This window comes from Pan paniscus, chromosome 7 (assembly GCF_029289425.2).
Source record: "Pan paniscus chromosome 7, NHGRI_mPanPan1-v2.0_pri, whole genome shotgun sequence".
NCBI lineage: Eukaryota > Metazoa > Chordata > Mammalia > Primates > Hominidae > Pan > Pan paniscus.
Window position 1 is genome coordinate 94,410,959 of NC_073256.2, and position 27,302 is coordinate 94,438,260.

The 27,302-nt window shown below is 33.9% G+C and overlaps 1 protein-coding gene across 3 annotated transcripts in view; it reads left to right on the top strand.

Annotated features, from left to right (window-relative positions):
- The window catches only part of ZC2HC1A (zinc finger C2HC-type containing 1A), a 53,512-nt gene that overhangs the window by 3,774 nt on the left and 22,436 nt on the right, over nt 1–27,302 (top strand). For all 3 annotated transcript variants that reach the window (XM_008956669.4, XM_003831286.4, XM_055116676.2), the window contains exons 2-5: nt 5,940–6,016; nt 8,712–8,828; nt 16,505–16,646; nt 19,264–19,412. In XM_008956669.4, coding sequence (XP_008954917.1) covers nt 5,940–6,016; nt 8,712–8,828; nt 16,505–16,646; nt 19,264–19,412 — 485 coding nt within the window. The remainder of the gene's footprint in view (nt 1–5,939; nt 6,017–8,711; nt 8,829–16,504; nt 16,647–19,263; nt 19,413–27,302) is intronic.

Sequence of the window (27,302 nt, forward strand, 5' to 3'; positions counted from 1 at the left end):
AGATCAGAGTATTTGTTTTTTATCATCCTTATACTCCTACCTCCTAGAACAGTTTCTGCCTCATGCTAGGTGCTCAACAAATACTTATTGAATCAAGGAATGGATGTATTTCTTTCTTTCTTTCATTCTTTTTTTTTTTTTTTTTTTTTGAGACGGAGTTTCGCTTTTGTTGCCCAGGCTGGAGTGCAGTGGCATGATCTGGGCTCACCACAACCTCCGCCTTCTGGGTTCAAGCGATTCTCCTCCCTCAGCCTCCGGAGTAGCTGGGATTACAGGCATGTGCCACCACGCCCAGTTAATTTTGTATTTTTAGTAGAGATGGGGTTTCTGCATGTTGGTCAGGCTGATCTCGAACTCCTGACCTCAGGTGGTCTGCCTGCCTCGATGTCCCAAAGTGCTGGGATTACAGGTGTGAGCCAACGCACCCGGCGGAATGGATGTATTTCAATATAGTGCTTGGCCTGATAATGTCTCCCTGCAGTTCAGACAGTGAGTGAATGAGAGGCAGAGAAGGACTAAGCAGAAAATGTAAGTTAGTGTTTCAAAAAATGTGCTCATCAGGACATTGGTGGAGAACATTGGTCTTGGGAGTACAAAGGATTTCTGATAAAATAAATTTGGGCAAATAACAACATACTGAGCTTCTTTTTTTAAGACTAAGGGAGTTCTGCTCTAAGAGAACCCATTTAACTTAGGTTAATGTACCATTTTCCAAACATTTGGCCATGTAGCAAGGGATTCGTGGATAATTCCTAGTATAAATGATGGGTCATATTCAGACTGGGTAGGAAAGGACATGCAGCCAGGAATGAACTTATTAAGAAATGCAAGTCACTCTGAGATCAAGATAGTAACTTAGAGAAAGGTAGGAGGTAGAATTCTATGGTTAAAGAGGAAACTTGAGTGTTTTAAAGTCCAGAGTTGGTTGTTTTGGCAGTAGTTTTGCTGAACTAGAGTGCAGGTGACTAAAATGCTGTGAAGGATGAAGGTTGTGTGTTGAGTCGGGTAGGCATTGACTAGGTTAAGACAAAAACTCTTCTAGGATGAGCTGAAAAGGGTAAATCTTCTGAGACACTGGATAATATTGATCTGAAAGTAATTCGATTTTGGAAAGGATATTGGGAAGAAAGTGATATAACATATTTAGTGCTTCAGAAGAAAGATTTGTTGAGTGTTAAAGGGGTCAAATGAACGGTGATAGAATATAAGACTTACCAGCAGTGAGGAGATGGACATGCCACAAGGGAGGCCAGAACTGTTACTAATTTCCAAGATTTCTTTGAAAATGTTCTCTCATAGTTCTTAAATGTATGCATTTTAAAATGTCACAACTATTTGAAATAAAATCATTATTTCTCATCACTTATAGTGTTAGATAAAGATACCATTTCAAGTCTTACCATCATGCAGGTTTTGAAGTTGCAAAACATAAGCAACTCATAACAGAATCAACAGTGTGTGCCAGATAAATTTTGTAAGGAGAGATTGGCTTCTTAAAAGTTCTAGAATATTAAAGTACTTTATTGACTTGGTTGTATCCATCACCTTGAGTGCTTATTTCAACAGTATTTGCTCTCTGATATAATATTCACCCCTCTGAATATCATCTTTCTCTTGTATTTTTATAAGCTGCAAAATTTTCTAGTTTTTGCCCCTTAGGAAAGGTTAGTGGAGATTGCCTGCATGCCTTGGAAAGTAATATTTTTTATTTCTGTAGGTTATGAAACATTTTTATATGTAATAATTGATCCTCTGAAATTTTAAAGTAAATTGAGCAGATATTAGCCTCATTTAACTGTTGTTAAACTGAGTCTGCCTATATGATTAGTCATATATTTCTTTCTAATTCATGTCTTAAAGGCTTCTCTAACAAGGAGTTCTTTGCTGTAGGTCCTGTCAGGTTCTCAGTTCTCTGTGTAGATAAGTGGAAGTTATTTCCTTAATGTGGTGTACACTACCTGAAGCATTCGTTCTACCATCTGCAATTGGTTTAATCATTCTTATATATAAACTTTATTTAAAAAGTCAGTAAGAAAGATGTCTTCCATGTACTTTTCTTGCTAATGTGGTCTTAAGGTAGATTTTGTTAAATTACCCTACATTACAGATAAAAAGGGACCATATGTCATTTAACTTAACTTCCTTATTTTATGTAAGGAAATCTAAACCTTAGAGAGCTTAAGTATCTTGCCTGAGGACTCATAGTTCTCAGTGACAGAGCTGGGGACTTGAAGTTAGATAATGTAAGACAAATTCCAGTGCTTTTTCAACTATACTGTCATGTCTTTTAATGAATTTAATTAGAGCAAAATGTGGCTTTTGACTCTGAGGCCTAAGGTATTTATCATGATCTGGGTAGAAGATTCTATTAATATTTTTTTAAAAATTATTTTAGTAATAAAGTTTATATCCAGGCACATGATGATTATTTTAATTGAGAGAAAGGTACAGCCACTTTATTATTTAATTAGTTGTGTGTGTGAGGTCAGAATATTTTAACCCCTTGGTCCAATTAATCTTAATATAAGTATCATATGTATAAAATAACAATTCAAATAATACATGCGGTTTGCATAACTAGGTGATCTTAACCTTATAGCAGTATGCTTTCTATTATCTGGTGATAAAGAGAAAATGATTTTTTTTACCCTAGACTCTGCAGATCAACTCAGTATGTCACTTAACTGATCACCAGCAGTATTTCTTCATGCCTTGGAGATTAATAAGATAAATTTTGTTTTTAAGGTTTAGTAATTTACCGTAGAGATAACCTTTAAGATAAAAGAACATGACAAATTGATTTGGTTAAAATAATTACAAGAAAACTACATATTTCCAACTAATCAGCTTGGTTATCCTTAAATTATGACTTTTCTGTGTTTATTCTGGTCTTTTTGCCCACTGGTAACTCTTAAGCCCATTTTAATTGATAATTTTTCTTACTTCAAATTACAGTAAGAAATTTGTTTTACAGCAACTGACAACTTACCAGTGAAACTAAAGAAAACATTATAATGTGAAGTTTCACAATTTAAACTACATAAATTATTTTTCATTTTTTTTAAAATTTTACTTTAAGTTCTGGGATACATGTGCAGAACGTGCAGGTTTGTTATACAGGTATACATGTGCCATGGTGGTTTGCTGCACCCATCAACCTGTCATCTAGGTTTTAAGCCCCGCATGCATTAGGTATTTGTCTTAATGCTCTCCCTCCTTTTGCCTCCCACCCCCTGACAGGCCCTGGAGTGTGATGTTCCCCTCCCTGTGTCCATGTGTTCTCATTGTTCAGCTCCCACTTATGAATAAGAACATGCGGTGTTTGATTTTCTGTTCCTGTGTTAGTTTGCTGAGAAAGATGGTTTCCAGCTTCATCCATGTCCCTGCAAAGGACATGAACTCATTCTTTTTTATGGCTGCATAGTATTCCATGGTAGACATGTGCCACATTTTGTTTATCCAGTCTATCATTGATGGGCATTTGGGTTGGTTCTAAGTCTTTGCTATTGTAAATAGTGCTGCAGTAAGCATACGTGTGCATGTGTCTTTATAGTAGAATGATTTATAATACTTTGGGTACATACCCGGTAATGGGATTGCTGGGTCAAATGGTATTTCTGGTTCTAGATCCTTGAAGAATCACCACACTGACTTCCACAATGGTTGAATTAATTTACACTCCTACCAACAGTGTAAAAGTGTTCCTATTTCTCCACATCCTCTCCAACATCTGTTGTTTCCTGACTTTTTAATGATCGCCATTCTAACTGGCGTGAGGTGGTATTCTGTTTTAGAGAATGAAAGCGTTGTCCAAATTGGAGAATTGTTACCTTGCTACCGGGTAGAAGTTCCCTCCGTAGGTCTTGACATCAATACACATGCACATGCCATATTTTGTCAATTATAGTGCTATGCTCTATGACCAGCTAATATTAGAGGACATTATAAATTTATATATGTGTTTTATATATATCTTTATTTTGGGTGAAGTAATGACATTCTTCTCTAAACAATATTTCTTTGGGGGATAATTGCTTTTAAATTATCCCCAAATAGCATTATTTTAAAATGGTATTGTATCTGTTTATGCCTTATAGTGATAATAATTTTTGTTTTTTAAAAAAACATTTTAAACATGTTTGATAACTTGTGGAAATTAATGTCAAGAACTGGATATTATATGGTAATATTTGGTTGCTTTATGTTTTAATTTTTTGTATGAAAAATAGGAGTTGATTTGGTTCTTAGATCTATTTAATAAGTAAATAATATAGATTATGTTAGCTTTATGAGAGCAATAATTGTGTCATTCTGTCCTTGTGTTAATATTACTTAGTACATGCTTGGTACGTGGTTTTTCTATGTGCTGAATTCATTTTTGTCAATAGTTAATTTTTATAAGATTTTGCTTTGTCATCTAAGAAGTAGATAAGCAAATACACTTTTAAGCAAGTATAATATGTGGTGCTTTTTAATATTTTGTATTGATGAATTTTAAAATCATTGCTTAGTATTTAAAGGAATACGTTAAAACTATAAGCAAGCTTAATAGATTAGTTAGCATGTGATGTTACTGAGACCATCATTTTGAAGACTGTCTTATCTAAATGAACCTAATGGTTTCCATTTAGTAACTCTGGATTGTTAGTGGACTTAAGTGATCCAGATAAATGAGATTGCCCTCCCTAAATAACTTAGCTCCTGGTGTTGGAGAAGGACAAGTCAGGCAAATCTTAGCTTTGCTTTTGTAGTGTTGACTGCTTAACTGCCACTACACAACATTGCCTCCATCTGAGATGAAAAGTAATCACTATCCACCAGTCAAGTAGGGCAGTGGAGTAAGAAATGAAAAAACAAAACAGTTCTTCTGTTACTGTATTTGAATGCATTCTTACCAATATCTATTTTGGTTTGCCTGTTTAGTTCTCTGTGAACTCACTAAATGTCTTGGATCAGGTTATATGGAGTTATATAATTGTACTTTTTAAAATTAGTTTGTTACTTCTAAAGAAAAATGTTTTTCTATTTGTCTTTAATATGATAAAAGAATTTTAGCATCTCTAAAATATTCAGCAGAAACTATGGGGAACATGTTACATGTTTAAGTATCATTTTTAGGAAATTATAGGTATGAAAACAAGTTTATGTTTGATATTTGGAAATAAAATAAAATGACAAAATGAATTATGCAGAATCACAAAGAATGCAGTTTCTTTTTTTGTAGTTTCTTTTTTTTTCTTTTTAGTAATAACATTTGTTGTATTCAGTTACATGATAGTTATATTAATTTTATTAATAATTGAGTGAAAGTTGTAGCTACCTCTTTATTTAATTTTGTTTGTAAGGTCAGAATATCTCCATTTACTAGTCCACTGACTCTTAATATAAGTATTATATGTATAAAATAATAATTCACATAATACATGTAATTTGCATAACTAGGTGATCTTAATCTTATAGCATTGTACTTTCTATTGTTTGGTGGTAAACAGAGTAAGATTCGTTTTATTCTAGATTCTTCAAATCATCTCAGGAAGTCACTGAACTCATCACTAATGGTATTTCTTCATGCCTTGGAAATTAATAAGATAAATTTTGTTCTTAAAATGTAGTAATTTACCATAGAGATAGCCTATAAGTTAAGAGAATATGACAAATTGATTTGCTTAAGATAATTACAAGAAAACTAGATATTTCCAGCAGTATCAGTTTGGATATCTTTAAATCATGACTCTTCCGTATTTATCCTGACCTTTTTCACCACTGATAACTAAGCATTATGCTCCTTTTCATAGATAATTTTGCTTATTTCAAAATGCGGTAAAACATTTTTCACAAAAACTGATAATTTACCTATAAAACTAAGAGAAAACATTAAAATGTGAAGTTTCACAATTTCAAGTTATATAAATTATTTATTAAATTCCTTCCTGTTTTAGAGAATGGAGGTGTTGTCCAAGTTGGAGAATTGTTACCTTGCAAGATTTGTGGAAGAACATTCTTTCCAGTAGCATTAGTGAGTAGACTGATTTTGTACCTTTATGGTTTTACAGATCTGTAATTGTTCAATAATTCTGGTCAATTCTCATGGGAAGAACTTACGTGGAATAGTTTTTGAAGAGTTAATGGGTACTATTCTTTGTTCAAGGGTCTCGATTTCAGCTATGCCATTCTTCCAGAATGCTTTCTTTCCTTCAGAGTTTGGTCTTCAGAACTCTTCTGTTAAAGTTTAAAGGTATTCCTCGTTTTATGAGACTCTTACCAAAAACAAACAAAATTAAAAAAAAAAACAAAATCAGATACCTTAGAAATAAGTAATTATTTACAGATACAAAATAATATAATGTCTGTAATTTGCTTTATAGTACTTCAGGAAAAAATCAGGGATGGATGAAACAAAATAGCTAAAATGTTGGGAGTTGTTGAAGCTGGATGATGAGTAGTAAATGGTAGTTAATTATCCTTTTCTGTCAGCTCTTATTTATGTTTGAGATGTTTCAAAGAAAAAGACTTTTTCAATGTAAAAGTACACCTAAAATTTATTATGCATTCTTAAGATATGTTAGCTACTTAGTAAGTACAAATAAAAACGCTTTTAACTAATCTTAATAAAGTTAGCTAAATAGGGAATAATAAAAATTATGCCTGTGTACCTTACGTATTTTAACTTCAAACACAAATACACATTTATTAATACTTTAATGTAAGACAGAATTTTTCTGTGAATGTATATCTGCTGATTAAAGTTCTGCCACGATCCACTGTGCATCCTCTTACTATTTCTAGTTTGTTTCTTTAAAGCAAAGTGAGGAATTAATGATCCAAAGTGTCCTTCTGACTGTAGGCACCTTTTAAATAATGATGGCTTTTTTGTAATCTTTTAAAAACATCTTGCCCACACATTCAATGATTTTTTTCTTATCAATTTATTATTTTTCAGAGTGTTCAGCTGAATTTCACAGCAAAAAAAAAGTGCCTTTTTTGGCTCTCATTTATGTGGTATTTAACTTAATGATGTTATTATAACACCTGAAACTTGAGTTATGTTGGGAAACAAGCACCACATACACTTGACATATATAACTTAATAAGGAACATATGTACATGGGTCCACTAGATAGTCATCTGCTATCCTCATTTTTTAAAAATACTTAAGAGCTGTAATTACAGTGCTTGTTTGTTGAAATGAAAACTGAAAATAAGTATGTAAAACACTTGATTGCTAATTGTGTACTGAAAGCCTAAGAGGCTGCAAGACACGAAATAATCCAGTTTTGAGGTTTTATTTTTTCCCAAAGTTTGACAGTTCTACCTTCTTTAGTGTTTGTCAAAATACAAAAGAAAAAAGAGTATTTAGTGTACCGATGTCATCAATCATCATGCTTAATATAGTGGAGGGAGAATGTTTATCCAGTTGGCTTATTGGAGGTCATTTAAGACAGCTTCCATTCTAATGTCCCTAAACTGAATAACTGAATAAATGAATGAATGGACAACTCTTTAAAAAAAAAAATCTGAGCAGTAGTAGAACACTAGATAAGCTCAAGAAAAATCTTAGGTGAAGAAAACTGCAAAGTTTGAGTTCCAGAAGGGAGGAAAAGAATTAGTATGGGAGAAGGACACAAATCAGACCACCTGTCCTATTATTTTGTGTTAACTTTATATTAGCATACTACTATTATGTTAACTTTAGTAATCCAAACTACTACTCTTACATTAACTTTTGTAATCCTAAAACTAATGTATTCTTTGTATTTTCTTTTTCTAGTATCTATGTTCAGGCATTTAGTGGAGACTTTTTTTTTTTTGCAGTGTAGTAACTTTGACTTTGTTACTTTTTCTTATTCTTAGTGTTACAGGGCAGATAAATATTTTACAGAAAAAGGGTCCCAATCCAGACACTAAGAGAGAGTTTTTGGATTTTGCACAGGAAACAATTTAGGGCGAGTTCGCAGTGCAAAGTAAAAGCAAGTTGATTAAGAAAGTAAAGGAATGAAAGAACGGGTACTCCATAGACAGAGCAGCCCTGAAGGCTGCTGGTTGCCCACTTTTATGGTTATTTCTTGATGATATGCTAAACAAGGGGTGGATTATTCATGCTTCCTCTTTTTAAACCATATAGGGTAACTTCCTGATGTTGCCATGGCATTTGCAAACTGTCATGGCGCTGGTGGGAGTGTAGCAGTGAGAATGACCAGAGGTCACTCTCATCACCATTTTTGTTTTGGTGGGTTTTGCCTGGCTTCTCTAGTGCAACCTGTTTTTATTAGAAAGGTCTTTATGATCTGTATTTTGTGCTGATCTCCTATCTTATTCTGTGACTTAGAATGCCTTAACTATCTGGGAATGCAGTCCAGTAGGCTTCAGCCTCATTTTACTCAGCTCCTGTTTAAGATGGAGTTGTTCTGGTTCACACACTTCTGACATTAGTAATGTACAAACTAGGAGAAGAGTATTAAATAACTTAATGACATGTTAGAAGAATGTTTATAATTTTTTTAGTGAGAAAGATAACTTAGAGCGTGCATTATATATACGTTTTACAACTTAACATTTGGTTAAGGCAAGGTGTATCTTATTTATTTATTATTTTGTATTCAGGTTTTTCATTTGGTCTCAGATTTTTAAACTGGTCTCAATGTAAATAAAGTTCTGTAGTCTTACCTTCTGTAGAAAAGAAAATGATAGGCTGCATTTCTTTATCTTAACAGAAAAAACATGGACCCATTTGCCAGAAGACTGCAACTAAAAAACGGAAGACTTTTGATTCAAGCAGACAGAGAGCTGAAGGAACTGATATTCCAACAGTAAAACCTCTCAAACCGAGGGTAACTATATAACCTTTTGAACAGTATGAACTTTGGTGTTATGAATGTTGAAAAATATTATATTATCTGTTACAGTAAGGTTAAGAATAAACACAATTATCTGCTACATTAAGATTAAAGAATAAATACAATTCTGTGTTATATGTTCAGTTTAGAAATTATCTGAAGCTTATAAAACAAATTTTATTTTAAAAAATATGCTTTTAAACTTCAAAGAAGAGACCAAGGTGCTGTTTCAAACTCCATCAATTACAGTGAGATTTTTATAGCATTGGAGAGCCAATTGCTGTCCCACATTCTTTTCAAGTCATTATTAAAAACTTTTGATATAACTTGTTTTGATTTATTTCATCTTCTACCATTATGATAATCTCTACATCCAAAAAGTTAAGCCATTATTTACAGACATTTTAGCATAATAGATACTGCTTATTTTGACATATTGACTGCCAGGATTTGTAATCTATATTATGTTTCTAAGGAAAAGTTTTATCAGTTGTTCAGTGTCCAGATATAGTTATTGTCAGCTTATTTTCTTTCTTGAAACCAAAGCAATGAATCTATTGTGATAATCTCTCCTTAATATCTGTTATATATTATAGTAATCCCTTGGTATCTGTGGGAGATTGGTTCCAGGGACTCGCCTCTGATATCAGTATCTGTGGATACTCAAACTCCTTATGGCATAGTATTTGCATATAACTTATGCACATCCTCCCATGTACTTTATGTCTAGATTACTTATAATTTAATGCTATGTAAATAGTTGTTGAATTGTGTCTTTAATTTATGTTACTTTTTATTGTTATATGGTTATTTATTTTTTTCCTGAAAGTTTCTGATTCATGGTTGATTGAATCCATGGATGCACAAGCCACGAATATGGAACCCATGGGTAGTAAGGGCCAACTGTGTATTGCTAAGAATAAATTACTTAAGAACTTATTCAGCATAGTTGAAAAGCATCATTTCAGTGAAGTGATTTAAGCTAAGTACCTGATTGAATAGGTTTTTTAAACAGAATCCTACTGTTAATGGTAATAACTTCTTCCAGTGGTATAAGAACATTTTTCTAGGGGGAAATTAATCTTACTAATAAAAAATCATTTGATGATAGAAAAATTAGATGTTCATTTTTGTTTTTTACTGTGAACATTTAAAGTAAGGATGGTGGGGTTTGAATAAGCTATATAAATCAATATATGACGTTTTTCTTAGTTACCTGCTGCCTATATTAGCTTTAATTTGCTTTGGTAGATAAAATTGCCAAATCTTTGGAAGCAGTGTAATATAGTGGGTGTTAAAATTGGCTCAAGAGTCAGACTGTCTGAATTTAACTTTCACTTTGCTACATACCGTATTATTCTGGGCAAGTTATTTAATGTAATTATGCTTCTGTTCACTGTAAAATGGTGATAGTAGTAGTATTTATCTTGTGTGGTTATTGTAGGGATTACATAAGATTATCCATGGTGATTTCAATGAATATTAGTCATCCTGTTTCTTTTATAAGGAATTGGGGTTGTAAACTTAAAAACTGAATTCTAGAAAAAAGCAAAGTAAAAACCATTGCTTTGTATTAAGTGGTTTATTGCCTTGTTACCTAAAACTGTGGCCCACAGAGCAGTAATAGTGGCAGTATTTGGAAACTTGTTAGACATACAGAATCTCAGCCTCCTCCCAAACATACTGAATTAGAATCATTTTAAGAACATCCTTGGGTGAGTCATATGCACATTAAAGTTTGAGAAGCAGTGTCTTAGAAGATTTGAATGTTGTAAGTGTAGTTCTTAATATATTTACCTGTATCAAGAAAATCCTACAAAATCATAAGCAGAGTGGGGCAAAGCAACTACAAACTTCATTTTTGGAAAAACAAAAGGTAGGCATAATTCATAGATTATCAAATATATGTAAGGATTGCCCCAAAGCAGTTGAAATCCAGGAGAAATTACCCGTAAGAGGAGGTATAGGAAATTGCTTGGGGGCCTGTGGCTGGATTCTGGAAATCTGCTACCTTAAAGTTGAGGGGTTTCCTCATCTTAAAAGTGATTCCTTAAAGGTGAGAGATCTTATCAGATAGTATCTTTATCTCTTGTTTAGTATAGCCAAGACAGAAACTGGGAGGAGCTGTAGGAATTTGGATAGCTACCAGCTGGAATGAGCAGGGCTGAAATTGTATAAAAGTCAGGAGGGAGAGAATGGTGGGAGTAGGAACAGAGAGTTGAGGAGGCCTAGTGGTAGAGGCCCTTAGAAAACATTAGTGAAAATGCCTTTCCTGAAGATGAGGGGCCTAACATAAAAGGCTGTGAACTTTTTTTTTTTGAAGTGGTTCTCATAGGATCTGAGGGAAGCAGGGTGTAATTACACAGAGACGCCTTATTTGCAGGAACTAGTCTGAATCTGTTGCAACAGAGAGGAGAGCTGCTGGTTTGTATAGCTACCCTGGGCCTCTCCTCCCTAAAACTTCTTGCAAATAGCTGTACCAGGAAATCTATGCTGAATAGTAGAAATGAATAATAGAAGCGATGAATAATAGAAAATATATTAGCTCAGCATTGATAAAAGATACTATGAGAAAAAAGGTAGAAAAGAACAGCAAAACATCAGTAGATGAGTAATAATCATAGAGCAGATGAATGTTGTGATCAGATATTTTGCTATAAAATAAGAAATGTTAAAGAGTCAGTAATCTCAAACATCTAAATTTGCTGACGTTTAAGATTTCTGCATTTATATTAATCAGAGAAGTAGATAATGTCATTCTTTTTGTCAGAGTTTTGCTGCTCTCAGAACACTGTTTGGAAAGTCGTTTCATTGTTTTCTATTCTCTGAGAGAGTTTGTGTAATATTGATGCTAGATTTTTCTTATATGTCTACAAAAATTAAAAATTAAAGGTAGCTGAGCCAGGAGGTTTCTTTGTGGGAAGGAAAATATTTTCTAAAATAAATGACATTTTGATTTTATATTTGTTCTGGTATCTGTTTTGTTGTGTTTTCCAAGGACATTGCCCATTTTGTCATAATTATTAAATTTATTGGCATACAACTTCTTTATAATATCTTCTTGTCTTTTTCATATTTGTGTATTATTTTTAATTCCTTCATAATTTGAGTTCTCTTTTTTCCTTTTTCTTTCTTTTTTTTTTTTTTTCTTTTTTTTGAGACAGGGATCTTACTATGTTGACCAGGCTGGTGTTGAACTCCTGGCCTCAGGTGATTTCTCCCACTTTCACCTCCCAAAATGTGGGGATTACAGGCATGAGCCGTCATACCTAGCCATCTTTTAAAGTACCATCTTTTGACTTTGTGGATTCAACACATAATTCTTGATTTTAAAAATATAGACATAGTAGGAATAGTTGGGTATCTCAATAATATTACAAAATAAATCTCTGTAGCATGTGAGCCAGCATCATGTTTAGTGGAGGACACTAGAGGCAATTCCCATTAAAATCAAGGAGAAGGTTAAACTGTAACCAATACCGTAAGTGCCAGCCAATACAGTTAGATAAGAAGAAGAAATTAGATGCATAGATGTATTAGTCCATTTTCCTACTGCTATTAAGAAATACTGGAGACTGGGTAATTTATAAAGAAAAGGAGGTTTAAGGGACTTAAACTTCCATATGGCTGGGGAGGCCTCACATCATGGTGGAAGGTGAAGAAGGAACAAAGTCACATCTTACATGGCGGCAGACAAGAGCAGGGGAACTTCCCTTTTTAATAAAACCATCAGATCTCGCAAGACTTATTCACTATCACGAGCACAACACAGGAAAAACCTGCCCCCGTGATTCAATTACCTCCCAATGGGTTCCTCCCACAACCTGTGGGGATTATGAGAACTACAATTCAAGATGAGATTTGTATGGGGACACAGCCAAACCATATCATTCTGTCCCTGGCCACTCCCAAATTTCATGCCCTCACATTTCAAAACCATTCATGCCTTCCCAACAGTCCCCCAAAGTCTTAACTCATTTCAGCATTAACCCTAAAGTCCACAGTTCAATCTGAGACAAGGCAAGTTTCTTCTGCCTGTGAGTCTCTAAAATCAAAAACAAGTTAGTTACTTCCTAGATACAATAGGGATACAGACATTGGGTAAATACACCCATTCTAAATTGGAGAAATGGGCCAAAACAAAGGGGCCACAGGCTCCATGCAAGTCTGAAATCCATGAGGGCAGTCATTAAACCTTAAAGCTCTGAAACGATCTCCTTTGATTCCATGTCTCACAGGTCATGCTGGTTCAAAAGGTGGGCTCCCATGGCCTTGGGCAACTCTACCCCTTTGTCTTTGCAGGGTACAGCCCCCCTCCTCCTGGCTGCTTTCTTGGGCTGACATTGAGTGTCTGCAACTTTTCCAGGCACACAGTGCAACCTGTCGGTGGATCTACCATTCTGGGGTCTGGAGGATGGTGGCCCTCTTCTCACAGCTCCACTAGGCATGCCCCAGTGGGGCCTCTGTGTACGGACTCCATTCTCTTATTTCCCTTTTGCAGTGCCCTAGCAGAGGTTCTCCATGAGGGCCCCGCCCCTGAAACAAACTTCTTCCTGGACATCCAGGTGTTTCCATACATTCTCTGAAATCTAATCAGAGGCTCCCAAACCTCAACTCTTGATTTCTGTGCACCTGTGGGCTCAACACCATGTGGAAGCTGCCAAGGCTTTGGGCTTGCACCTCTGAAGCCATGGCTCAACTTGTACCTTGGCCCCTTTTAGCCATGCCTGGAGCAGCTGGGACGCAGGGCACCAAATCCCTACGCTGCACACAGTAGGGGGGCCCTGGACCTGGCCTAGGAAACCATTTTTCCCTTCTAGGCCTCTGAACCTGTGATGGGAGGGGCTGCCCTGAAGGTCTCTGATGTGCCCTGGAGGCATTTTTCCCTTTGTCTTGGTGATTAACATTCCATTACTTGTTACTCATGCAAATTTTTGCAGCAGCCATGAATTTCTCCCCAGAAAATGGATTTTTCTTTTCTGTTACATCGTTAGGCTGCAAATTTTCCAAACTTATATATTCTGCTTCCTCTTGAATGCTTTGCTCCCCAGAAATTTCTTCCACCAGAAACCTTAAATCATCTTTCCCAAGTTTAAAGCCACAGATCTCTATTGCAACAGCAAAATGCTGCCAGTCTCTTTGCTAACGCGTAACAAGAATCACCTTTGCTCCATTTCCCAGCAAGTTCTTCATCTCCATCTGAGACCACCTTAGCCTGGACTTTGTTGTCCATATCACTATTAGCATTTTGGTCAAAACCATTCAACAAGTTTCTAGGAAGTTCCAAACTTTCCCACATTTTTCTGTCTTCTGAGCCCTCCAAACTGTTTCAGCCTCTGCTCGTTACCCAGTTCCAAAGTTGCTTACACATTTTGGGGTATCTTAATAGCAGTACCCCACTCCACCAGTACCAACTTACTGTATTAGTCCATTTTCATACTGCTATGAAGAAATACCTGAGACTAGGCAATTTATAAAGAAAAAGAGGTTTAACAGACTCAGTTTCACGTGTCTGGGGAGGCCTCACAATCATGGTGGAAGGTGAAGAAGAATCAAAGGCACATCTTATATGATGGCAGGCAAGAGCATGTGTGCAGGGGAACTACCCTTTGTAAAACCATCAGATCTCATGAGACTTATTCACTGTCATGAGAATGGCATGGGAGAAACCTGCCCCCGTGATTCAATTACCTCCTACCGAGTACCCCCATAACAGGTGGAGTTTATGGGAGCTACAATTCAAGATGAGATTTGGGTGGGGACACAGCCAAACTATATCAATAGATATTTGAAAAGACTAGATAAAATCATCTTTATTAGAAGATATGATATACCTGGAAAACCCGAGAATTAAGTAAGAAATTACTACAAACAATAGGAGTAAAGGGAAGTAATGTGGTAGGTTACTATGCAAAAATAACTAAGCTTCATATACTCAGCAAACAGGCTCTTGAGACATAGCAATGAGGAAAGGACCCTCTGCAAAAGAACAACACAAAGTATGAAATATTTAGGAATAAACTTTATAATAAAGATACAAGACTTCCACAAAGTAAAAAAATACTACTGAAAGATAAAAATGAACTGTTTTTCAAATAGAAATATATCCCATATTCTTGTATAGGTAGACTCAACCTAATAAAGATTTTAAGTTTCTCAACTTGTTTATAAATGTGATTCTTAATTTTTAAAAATTAGACAAGTTGATTCAAAAGTTTACATCAAAAAAATTATATACATGAACTAGGAAAAGATTAAAAAAGCTTAATAAAATATTAGCCTATCAGATGTTAAAATATAATGTCTCAATATTGAAAATACTGGTACTAACAAAGGATAGTCAGAACCGTGGAATGGAAGAGAAAGTTCAGAAATAGGCCCAAATTCAGAAAGGAATTTAGTGATTATACAGGTGTTATTTCAATTCTGTTGTGGGGGGACAGGGAGGGGAGAGTCACTAAAGGATAGGACAACTGCATAGCCATGTTAAAAAAAATAAGCAAAATTTGATTCAATTTGTCACTCCACACAGCAGGATAAATTCCACATGAATAAAATATTTAGGAAATTTTAATTGAAACTGGAAGTTGTAGAAGGAAGCATGGGAAAATTTTATTTTTCCTTGGTGTGAGGTTGCACCTGGCTAATGCAGATCCAGAGGCCATAAAAGATCAGTAAATTAAACTGTAATTAAAACATAATTATGCATAGTAAAAGACGACCCAAAGACAAGGTCAAAAGACAGATTGTTGGTGGGAGGGAGGGAATAGTTTCCTATAAAAAATTACTAGAAATTATTACATTAAAGGCCAATAACTCAACAAATAAGTTGAGCAGGAATATAAATAGTCCACAGTAAAGACAATAAATTAAATGATTCTTAGTAATTTAAAAAGGTGCTCAGTCTCAATCATTATAAGAGAAAATCCAATTAAATCCACGAAGTGAGGACTATTTTTCATATTTCTAATTGGTTCAAAACCCAAATGATAGATAATATACTCTGTTAGAGGATCTATGGAAAAACAGGGAAATACACTGTGTTAGTCTCTTTTCTGCTGCTGTAATAGAGTACCACAAACTGGATAATTTATAAAGAAAAGAAATGTATCTGTCACTGTTCTGGAGGTTGGGAAGTCCAGGAGCATAGTGCTAGCATCTGGCGAGGGCCTTCTTGCTGCATAATCCCATGACGGAAGGGCAGGTGTGCATGTGAAACAGAAAGTGGGGTCCAGACTTACTCTTTTATCAGGAACCCACTTCCTCAATAACTAATCTGCTACTGGGAGGGCGGAACCATAATGACTTAATCACCTTTCAGATGTCCCCACCTTGTACTACTGTTACAATGGCAATTACATTTTAACATGAGTTTTGGAGGGAACATTGAACCACAGCAACAGTCTTAGTGGGAGGATAAATAGATGTAACACCTACAGAAGGCAGTTTAGTAGTGTCTTTCGCAATGACACTTACATTAAGAAATTGAATATAAAATTGCAATGTAGTTGCATAAAGTTTCTCTTTAAAATTATAAATTTGAGAAGGATATCATTTAAGGACTCCTGATAAGAGAACATTTAAAATGATATGGAATTATCTGATGTTTTATTTCAATATACTAAAAAGATACTGTTTGTTTATTAATTAATTTATTTATTTATTTATAGCCAGAACCACCAAAGAAACCATCTAATTGGAGAAGGAAACATGAAGAATTCATTGCTACCATAAGAGCAGCTAAAGGCCTTGATCAGGCCCTCAAAGAGGGTGGCAAACTTCCTCCTCCTCCTCCACCTTCTTATGATCCTGGTATTTGGAATATTGTTGACAGAAATGTTCATGTGGAAAGAAAATAATGATAGAGTTTTTATAAATTTTCACTTGTTAAGCTTAACTTACAATCATGGAGTGTTATGAGGCATAATCTTTAAATGATTTGGTGTAAAATGGTGGTGGTAATCTAGTCATGTAGGCTTATAAAGACATTAATTTAGAACATGGAAGTGTATTATGTTTTTATTTTAATACTTTTATTTAAACAAGGCATTATAATATCATTTAAAAATTATTATAGTAACTATTAAATGTGAGTATTCCAGGAAATATTTTAACCATGCTCACTGCGGATTGAAATGTAGTCATTCAGTAGGAGTCATATAATTATGTTGCCTGGTTCCTTGGTATCTTCTCATCTGAGATTGATATAAAAAAAATCATAATTTTCCTAAAATGTATAATTCATGTGGCTCGACTACATTTATGGCTTAAATTTGTATATTGTTAAATTTTTTCTCATTGAGCAGATAAAAGTTGCTTGAGTCATTGTTACTAAAAGCAAAGCAAGATTTTTGCAACCCTGTATGAGATACTGAGATACCGAAAAACTTAAAGTGACAAAGTTGACACTTTGACATTCCTTATTAGAGCAGCCTAAAGAGGTTGTTAATGTAACAGGGTAGCCACATTAATGCTATGTTAGTACTCTAGATTGGGATTTATTTTCTAACAAAGAGAAAGTTCTTTAGCAAATCTAGATATGATCATTTTTGACATTTTATTGTAGAGGAGAGATATAGTATATCTACAGATATAGTAAATATCTTAGATTTTATATGCCATAAGGTTTCTATTGCAACAAATAAGCCATAGACTATATATACATAATTATATATATATTTATATATAATTATGTTTATATAATTAATTATATATATTTATATAATAAATTATATATTTATATAATTAATTATATATATTTACGTAATACATTATATATATTTACGTAATACATTATATATATTTATGTAATACATTATATATATATTTACGTAATACATTATATACATTTATGTAATACATTATATATATTTACGTAATACATTATATATATTTACGTAATACATTATATATATATTTACGTAATACATTATATATATTTACGTAATACATTATATATATTTACGTAATACATTATATATATTTACGTAATGCATTATATATATTCATGTAATAAATATATATATTCATGTAATAAATTATATATACATTTATATAATATATATTTATATAATAAATATATATTTATATAATAAATTATATATGTTTATATAATAAACTATATATAATTATTTATATCTATATTTTTATATATAAACGATATCTATATTTATATATAAATATATATAAATTATATATATATAAATATAAAATGAGCATGGCTGTGTTTCCGTAAAACTTCATTTACAAAGATAGGCAACAGGCAGGCTGGATTTGGCCCATGGACCATATTTTGCGAAACCCTGTTCTAGAGTATTAATAATTAACTTATATGAATGAATGTTTCTGGTATGCTTTAACTGATCCTGGGCCTCTTTTAATACTACCTTTTATTTTCTTCATGAACTTGAGTTTTCTCTCTGCTTTGAAGATATTTAGATATTGTGTCTTAACTCTACATAGCTACATTTCTCATGTCTAATATAAGAGAGTGAGAGGGTACCAGTTCTTCAGGATCGTTTGGGCTTTAGAAGTGTTTTTAATCTTTTGGGCCTGACAAAAACAGCTTATTTCTTTCTTATGAGAGGTTTAAGACCTACTCCAGTAGTAAGCAGGACAAATTTTTGAGCTCAGATGAATATAAATTGAAAAGGGCAAACTCTCTATCAAAAAAGTAAACCTGTTAAAATAAGTTGTAAACCTGTTAAATTAAGATGCTTTTTTGACACTACCAAATTTTTACATTTATTCCCAGTGTCTCATTTAGTTATTTTACAATGCTACAAAATATGGTTCTGGAATAATTTCAAAAGAAGTTTAATTTACAGTATGCTTTGCATTTTGGGAAGACATTTTATCTTGGAAACATTTGCCGTTTCTTAAATTTGAATTATGTCAGTGAGATATATTTTAATCACTTCTTCCATCTGTTGGGACTTTTAAGAGAAAATAGCACTTTAAAGATAAGTAAACTATTTCTTGACAGTTTTCCATTTGATGAAATAAAAAATTTTAATAGATGAGCCTATATTTTAAAATGTATTTTAACGTCATGTATTATTACTTCCTAACTAGTCTGCTATATAAAGTATGTATCCATTATAAATGAAAACATAAAGGCAAAAAAGAAATAACGTTTTTCCTCTGCTTACTCTTTTGTACTAAGGATTTATCTTTTGTTCTTTTTCCTTCACACATTTGATTCAAAGCTAGGAGAAAATTGGAAGCCATGTACCAGCAGACTTTTTTTTTTTTGAACTCTTCACTAAGTTTAGACAAGTGAAACTGGGTAGTTATAAGGATATGGGAATTTTTGCTTATCAGATGTTATTACTTATATTTTTTGAATGACTGCGTAGAAACTTAAGATTTTTTAATGTCTGTTTCAAGTACTATGCTATTAATCTGTTTCCGTTTTTATCTGTTATAGATTATATTCAATGTCCATATTGTCAGAGGAGGTTCAATGAAAATGCAGCTGATAGACATATAAATTTCTGTAAAGAACAGGCAGCACGTATTAGTAATAAAGGGAAATTTTCTACAGATACCAAAGGAAAACCAACTTCTCGGACACAGGTGATAAGTTCAGTTTTAATAATTGCTATAAACGAGAAAATGGCTCATGGACATTCATAGATTATTGTTTATGCTTTTCATGACATTAGACTATATTTTTCTCACCTGCTTTTATAGATATATAGTTTTATATATCTATAAAAGTTGTATGCTTTTAGCTCTTATATCTGTAAATCATTTCAAGCTAATTGTGTATAGTGTGAAGGGGCAATTGTTCCTTTTTTCTATGTGGATATTCTATTGTCTTAGCACATTTTGTATATATAAAATATATAAAAACACTATATATATGTATACATGTTTTTAGATTATCGAGTGAAAGACCTTGTTACATATTCTTGGTCTTTTCTCAGATGTATATTAAGAATATTTTCTCCCATCCTGTGACTTGGCTTTCCATTTTCTTAAGGATGTCTTTTGAGGGGCAAAAATTTTAAAATGTGATTAAGTCCAACTTATTAATTCTTTATGATTTATGCTCCTTATCTTGTATCAAAGAAATCTTTGCCTATACTAGGATTGCAGAGATTTTTCTCCCATGTCTTCTATAAGTTTTATGCTTTTAGCTCTTACATCTGTAAATCATTTCAGGCTGGTATTTGTGTATAGTGTGAAGTAAGGGGCAGTTTTTCCTTTTGTTTTCTATGTGGATATTCTATTGTTTTAGCACGATTTGTTTAAAGGACTTTTCTTTCCCTGATGAATTGCGGAGGCACCTTGGTTGGAAATCAGTTGAATATAAATGTATGGGTTTATTTCAGGACATGCTGTTCTGTTCCATTGATTTATATCCCTGTCCTTTAGTCAATACCGCATTATCACTATACAGAATAGTGAACCTTAATAAGCCTTAAAATCAAGTAGTCTAAATTTTCCTACTTGAATTCCTTTTAAAATTTTCTTTGGCAGCCGGGTGCAGTGGCTCCCGCCTGTAATCCCAGCACTTTGGGAGGCCAAGGCGGGCAGATCACGATTGTCAGGAGATAAAGACCATCCTGGCTAACACGGTGAAACCCCGTCTCTAATAAAAATACAAAAAATTAGCTGGACGTGGTGGCGGGCGCCTGTAGTCCCAGCTACTTGGGAGGCTGAGGCAGGAGAATGGTGTGAACCTGGGAGGAGGAGCTTGCAGTGAGCCTAGATCACGCCACTGCACTCCAGCTTGGGCGACAGAGCAAGAGACTGTCTCAAAAAAAAAAAAAAAAAACTTTGGCCATTCTTGATTTACATTTATATATACATTTTATAATTGACTTGTCAACATCTACAAAAAATGACTTCTAGCATTTGAGATTATATTAAATTCATAAATCAATTTGAGAAGAATTGACATTTTAACAATATTGAGTTGTTCAGTTCATGAACCTGTTATATTTTCTGATCATTTAGGTTTTATTTTAGCAGTGTTTTGTAGTGTATATTATATAGGTCATACACATGTTTTGTTAGATTTTTCCAAGTATGTCATGTATTTGGATGATCTCGTAAATGGAATTTTATTTTATTTCATTTTTAGTTGTTTTTTGCTTGTTTAGAAAAACTGGATTTTTGTATATTAATCTTATACCCTGCTATTTTCCTAAATTCATTTACTAATAGTCTTCTTGTAGATTTCTTAGGACTTTTCTGTGTATACAGTCATGTCACCTATAAATAAGGACAGTTTTATTTTCTTCCCTCCAACCTTTTGGCTTTTATTTCTTTTTTGTGATTTACTGCATGGGCTAGACTAATGTTGAATAGAGGTGATGACAGTGGACCTCCTTGCCTTGTTTTTCTGTTCTTAGGTGAAAAGCATTGTTTTTCACCATTGTGTATGATGTTCCATCAATTACTGAGGGAAATATGTTAAAATTATGACTTTTCTTACATTTCTCTTTAGTTTTGCCAGCTTTTAATTCAAAATTTTGAATTTCTCTTATTGTTTGCATGTGCATTTATAAATTGTTACATCTTCCCCATTTATTGGCACTTTTATCATTATAAATTGTTCCTTTTTGTCTGTGGCAATATTTGTTGTGTTGCAGTATGTTTCATGTGATAAGAATATAGCCATTTTAACATAATTATGCTCACTTCTTTTCTCTCTATTCCTTATATATGTGTTTTTGCATTGCTATAATTGGTTTTTGTATTTCTTTTTTTAAAATCAAATCTAGTAACTTCATCTTGTTGGTCAAAATTGCCTGTCATTTACATTTGGTGCAATTATTGATTTGCTTATGTTTAGGTCTGCCATCTGTTTTCTCCTTTTGTAATTTTTTTAAAAATTCACCATTTCTTTTCCCTTTTGTCTTCATAAGATTTCATTTTCTTTTTTGGCTTTCTAGCTATAATTCTTTGCATTTTTGAAAAGTGATTGCTCTAGGAATAAAAAATGCATCTTTGACTTACCCATATCTATGGATATTTTTATTTACCTCTGACAGGTTTGTGCTATTGTTTCATATATGTAACTCTAGATATTATAGGCCTATCAGTACTCTTGATGTGTATTGTTATGCTTACTGCCTTATTTATATATTTATTGAAATTGTAAATGTGCAGATTATAGATGTATATATTTATGGGGTACAAAGTGATACCATGATTCATGGATACAATGTGTAATGACTAAATCAAGCTAATTAACATACTATCACCTCAAGTACTTACCATTTTTTGTGGTAAGAACATTTGAAAATTTTTTTCTCTTTGCAATTTTGAAAGGTATAATACATTATCGTTTAATGTATTCACCATGCTATGCAGTATATCTCAAAATAAAAACCACAACAAAAACTTACCCCTTTGACCATCATCATCATCTCCTTGTTCTTTCTTCCCTTTCCCCCTCCCTTTAGCCTCTGGTACTACCATTCAGTTCTCTGCTGCTTAGAGTTCCATTGTTTTAGATTCTACATGTAAGTGAGTACATGTGGTACTCACATGCCTGTGCCTGGCTTAATTTCTCCAATTCCAATCCCTATAGTTCAGTCTTATTTATTATTACTATTTTTTAATCCTTAACTACTAAATCTGCCACCTGTGGTCATTTGCAGTTAGTTTCTGTTGACTTGACATTTTTGCTAAATATGGATCATGTTTTCTCTTTCTTTGCTGGTAATGTTTGGTTGAAAACTAGACATGACATGGTAGGTAATATATATCAATTTCTGTTTTGTTCTTTTGCAAAGTGTTTTTACTTTCTTTCCTTTTTTAGGAGGGGAGCAGTAAGGAGGTCTAAGTATAGGTAGTTAAATCCAGGGTGTACAGTGTAGGTTTTCCAGTGGTTTCCAGTAATCTTTTTGTTATAATTGCTGCTACCTGTAGGACGGTTATATAGCCACTTCACCCCTCCAACATTGAGCTTGTAATTTGTTTTTTTTATTATTAGTAATATACTTTAGTTTTAGGGTACATGTACACAACGTGCAGGTTTGTTACATACATATACATATGCCATGTTGGTGTGCTGCACCCATTAACTCGTCATTTACATGGAGTATATCTCCTAATGCTATCCCTCCCCACTCCCCCCACCCCACAACAGGCCCTGGGGTGTGATGTTCCCTTTCCTGTGTCCAAGTGCTCTCATTGTTCAATTCCCACCTATGAGTGAGAACATGCGGTGTTTGGTTTTTTGTCCTTGTGATAGTTTGCTGAGAATGATGGTTTCCAGCTTCATCCATGTCCCTACAAAGGACATGAACTCATCATTTTTTATGGCTGCATAGTATTCCATGGTGTATATGTGCCACATTTTCTTAATCCAGTCTATCCTTGTTGGACATTTGGGTTGGTTCCAAGTCTTTGCTATTGTGAATAGTGCCGCTATAAACATACGTGTTTATGTGTCTTTATAGCAGCATGATTTATAGTCCTTTGGGTATATACCCAGTAATGGGAGGGCTGGGTCAAATGGTATTTCTAGTTCTAGATCCCTGAGGAATCACCACACTGACTTCCACAATGGTTGAACTAGTTTACGGTCCCAGCAACAGTGTAAAAGTGTTCCTATTTCTCCACATCCTCTCCAGCACCTGTTGTTTCCTGATTTTTTAATTATCGCCATTCTAACTGGTGTGAGATGGTATCTCATTGTGGTTTTGATTTGCATTTCTCTGATGGCCAGGAATAATGAACATTTTTTCATGTGTCTTTTGGCCGCATAAATGTCTTCTTTTGAGAAGTGTCTGTTCATATCCTTTGCCCACTTTTTGATGGGGTTGTTTGTTTTTTTCTTGTAAATTTGTTGGAGTTCATTGTAGATTCTGGATATTAGCCCTTTGTCAGATGAGTAGATTGCAAAAATTTTCTCCCATTCTGTAGGTTGCCTGTTCGCTCTGATGGTAGTTTCTTCTGCTGTGCAGAAGCTCTTTAGTTTAATTAGATCCCATTTGTCAATTTTGGCTTTTGTTGCCATTGCTTTTGGTGTTTTAGACATGAAGTCCTTGCCCATGCCTGTGTCCTGAATGGTATTGCCTAGGTTTTCTTCTAGGGTTTTTATAGTTTTAGGTCTAACACTTAAGTCTTTAATCCATCTTGAATTAATTTTTGTGTAAGGTATAAGGAAGGGATCCAGTTTCAGCTTTCTACATATGGCTAGCCAGTTTTCCCAGCACCATTTATTAAATAGGGAATCCTTTCCCCATTTCTTGTTTTTGTCAGGTTTGTCAAAGATCAGATAGTTGTAGATGTGTGACATTATTTCTGAGTGCTCTGTTCTGTTCCATTGGTCTATATCTCTGTTTTGCGTTTTTAGTTTCTTGCAGTTGGCTGGCTATTTTTCTAATTTCCTATTTTTTATAGTTTGCAATTTTCCATTAATATTTTCATAGTTGTCTCCTATTTCTTTAAATGTAGTACTCATAGTTGTTTGTAATGTGTGTCTGATAATTATAGCAATATCAAGTGACTTGTATGGATATGTTCCTTGTTTTTTTTTTTTTCTCATTCAGTTTCCTTATATCCTTATTTCCCTGATTATTATTGACCTTTGCTGCTTGTTACAAGTAAAAAGGTATTCGTGATTATCATTCATGCCTTCTTCCAGAGAAGATGTGTGCTGTGCTTATTCCTTTTAGGTATCTATGAGTCTTATCAGTCTGGAAACATTTGAAATTAAATTATTGGCTTAGTTTGCTTGACCAGCCTAATAATGCAAATTTATACAGCAAATCCATGTGATGTTCAGGTCGTTATTACAATCCCATATGGTTTGGCCTGGAAATTTCTTTTCCTCTCATTTGACATTCAGTGCTTTTACAATGATTTTTTATTCTTTCCTGAGCATTTTTAGTTGTTAATTGAAAGGTTGGTCTAAATAGTAAGTTCTACCATTTTGTCAGAAATGGATGTCCTACAAGTTCTTTAGACTTTTTCCAATTTCATTAGTCATTAGTCTTTGTATAAATATTTTTGTAAGGAAATGTATGAGATTTGTGAGCAGCATAAAAACACAAAATAATAATTACCGAATAATAATGAATGAAAGAAATATGTTGAATGTAATTGTATAAAATCATTTCATTCTCCTGGTCATTAAAATGGATTTATACAAAATTGTTGGTTGATAGAGTCATTCTGAAAGTCTTCATAATAGCACACAAAACTGTTGATTGATAGAGTCATTCTGAAAGTCTTTATATACCAGTAGACTTTCAGCTTGATGTTGTAGAATAGATAGAATATAGCTCAGAAAGGAAGGAGTCAGATTATCTAGGTCAGGGAAAACAGCAAGATACCGAGGGGGAGGTGAATAATGTTTTAAACAAGCAGTTTTCGGAAAGGAAACTAACCTGACTAGTTCTTGTCTAAAGTAATGGGAAATATTATAGGATATAAGTAAGGTTGTTCTAGGTTCTGAATAGCTCAGAAAACTCAACAATAAAATTTAGTAAAATAGTGGGAAGTCTTACATAGAGAGGGAGAAAGCAAAACATTTTTTGGAGACATGTTCTGCCTAAGTATTTGTAAGCCATTAAGTTGTTAATAATTCCTATTATATACATAAAAATCTTTAGTCTCCATTATGTAATGCTACCAGGAACCTTTCTGCCTGTTTCCTGCCTAAAGACTTGACCTCTCAATATGTAATAGGCCACATCAGCGCACTTTGTTTATGCTAATCATTTTGCTCTTTTTTGATTGTTTGTACAGTTTGAGTGGGTCAACAGTCTTGTTTCCTAATCTGATTTTATTAACTCTGTTTTTATAGACATAACTCTCGTAGTTTAACAAATTTTTGTTAGAGCTTGTTTTCCCTATTGCTATAATTTTAAGTCTTTTCTAATGTCTGTCTTTCTCTCTCTCTCTATATATAGTGGCCCAGATGCCCTTTTAAACCAGAAGCACCTCTAAGGTTTTAAAAAATCAGTATCATTATATGGTTCATCTCCCAAAGTCTCATAGACATTTGTTAATTTGAAAGACATTTACTGAAGGTTTTGGTTTTCTGTTTTTCAGGTGCTGGCATAATACTGCAAAACGTGAATGCTACTTTTTTTGTGTGACCGTTTATCAAGATTTAACTTTTTAAAAATTCACATACAGAGTTAGAAGGATATAATGTTTGACTTCAAAATTGGTTTTAGCTAGCTATTTTTGGTAGTAGTGCATCTTAAATTTTATATTGATTGTTGGTTATAAAATATGATTTGATTTTTGAAAATGATAATTTAAAACCAATTTTTCTTTCTTTTTTTTTTTTTGAGACAGAGTCTTGCTCTGTTGCCAGGCTGGAGTGCAGTGGCGTGATCTCGGCTCACTGCAAGCTCCGCCTCCTGGGTTCACGCCATTCTCGTGCCTCAGCCTCCTGAGTAGCTGGGACTACAGGTGCCCACCACCACGCCCGGTTAATTTTTTGTATTTTTAGTAGAGACGGGGTTTCACTGTGTTAGCCAGGATGGTCTCGATCTCCTGACCTCATGATCCACCTGCCTCGGCCTTCCAAAGTGCTGGGATTACAGGCATGAGCCACCGTGCCCAGCCCGTTAAAACCAATTTTTCACATGAAATCTTGATCCCGTATTGGGCTACATTCCAAGCACATATGCAAGTATGATTTTCACCTTATGGTTGAAGCATTGGGCTAGAACCAGCATGAGTCTAAATTCCTCCTCTGCTGTGAAGTTGGGGCATAACCCTGGGCAAGTTCATTTCTTGCTATTGAAGCAGGTGATCAGTAAGATACTTTTATTGTCAGGTAACTGAGCAAAATTTGGCTCAAAAAGAGAAAGTAAAATAAAATTAATAAAGATGTCTCTTTAGAGGAGTAGAGAAATATAAAAATCCAAGATAAGCTGAAATATCTTAGGTCAGTGCATACTCCATTAATTTAAGATGGTCTGGTGAGGATAGTGAAGCCAGAATTAGCTCTTTCTCTTCATATCAGGGAAATCCATAAGGCAGCTGTTGTAAAACTTGTTCAGGTAATAGGTCATCTTATGGTTTTTATCAGTAGGAAATATGGCTGAATTATATATATGGAATATAAAACCACATCCAGGAACATATAAAAATCTTGACCTTTAAAGCTGCACCATAGCTGTTTCTAAGTTTTTCTACTAATGTTTGTTTGGTGTTTAAAATCTTAACTTTGAGGAAGTTTTTTCCGTTAGACCTTTTTTTCTTTTTCCTGTGAACTGAAAAAGTTGCTGTTAGTTTGTTTTAGCAGTGGAGCATCTGAGAGGGAGTCTAGTTTGGAAAACCTTTGAGGTGATATATTTTAATCTATACTTCCTCAATTTGTATAATTCAGTAGAAAAGACTGTTCATTTAAGGGAATGTGAGCTGTTTCTTTCCGATTATTTTTTTACTGTGGTATAATACATGTAGCATAAACTTTACCATCTTAATCGTTTTTAAGAATACAATTCAGCGTATACTTACAAGTGTTTTAATACATTA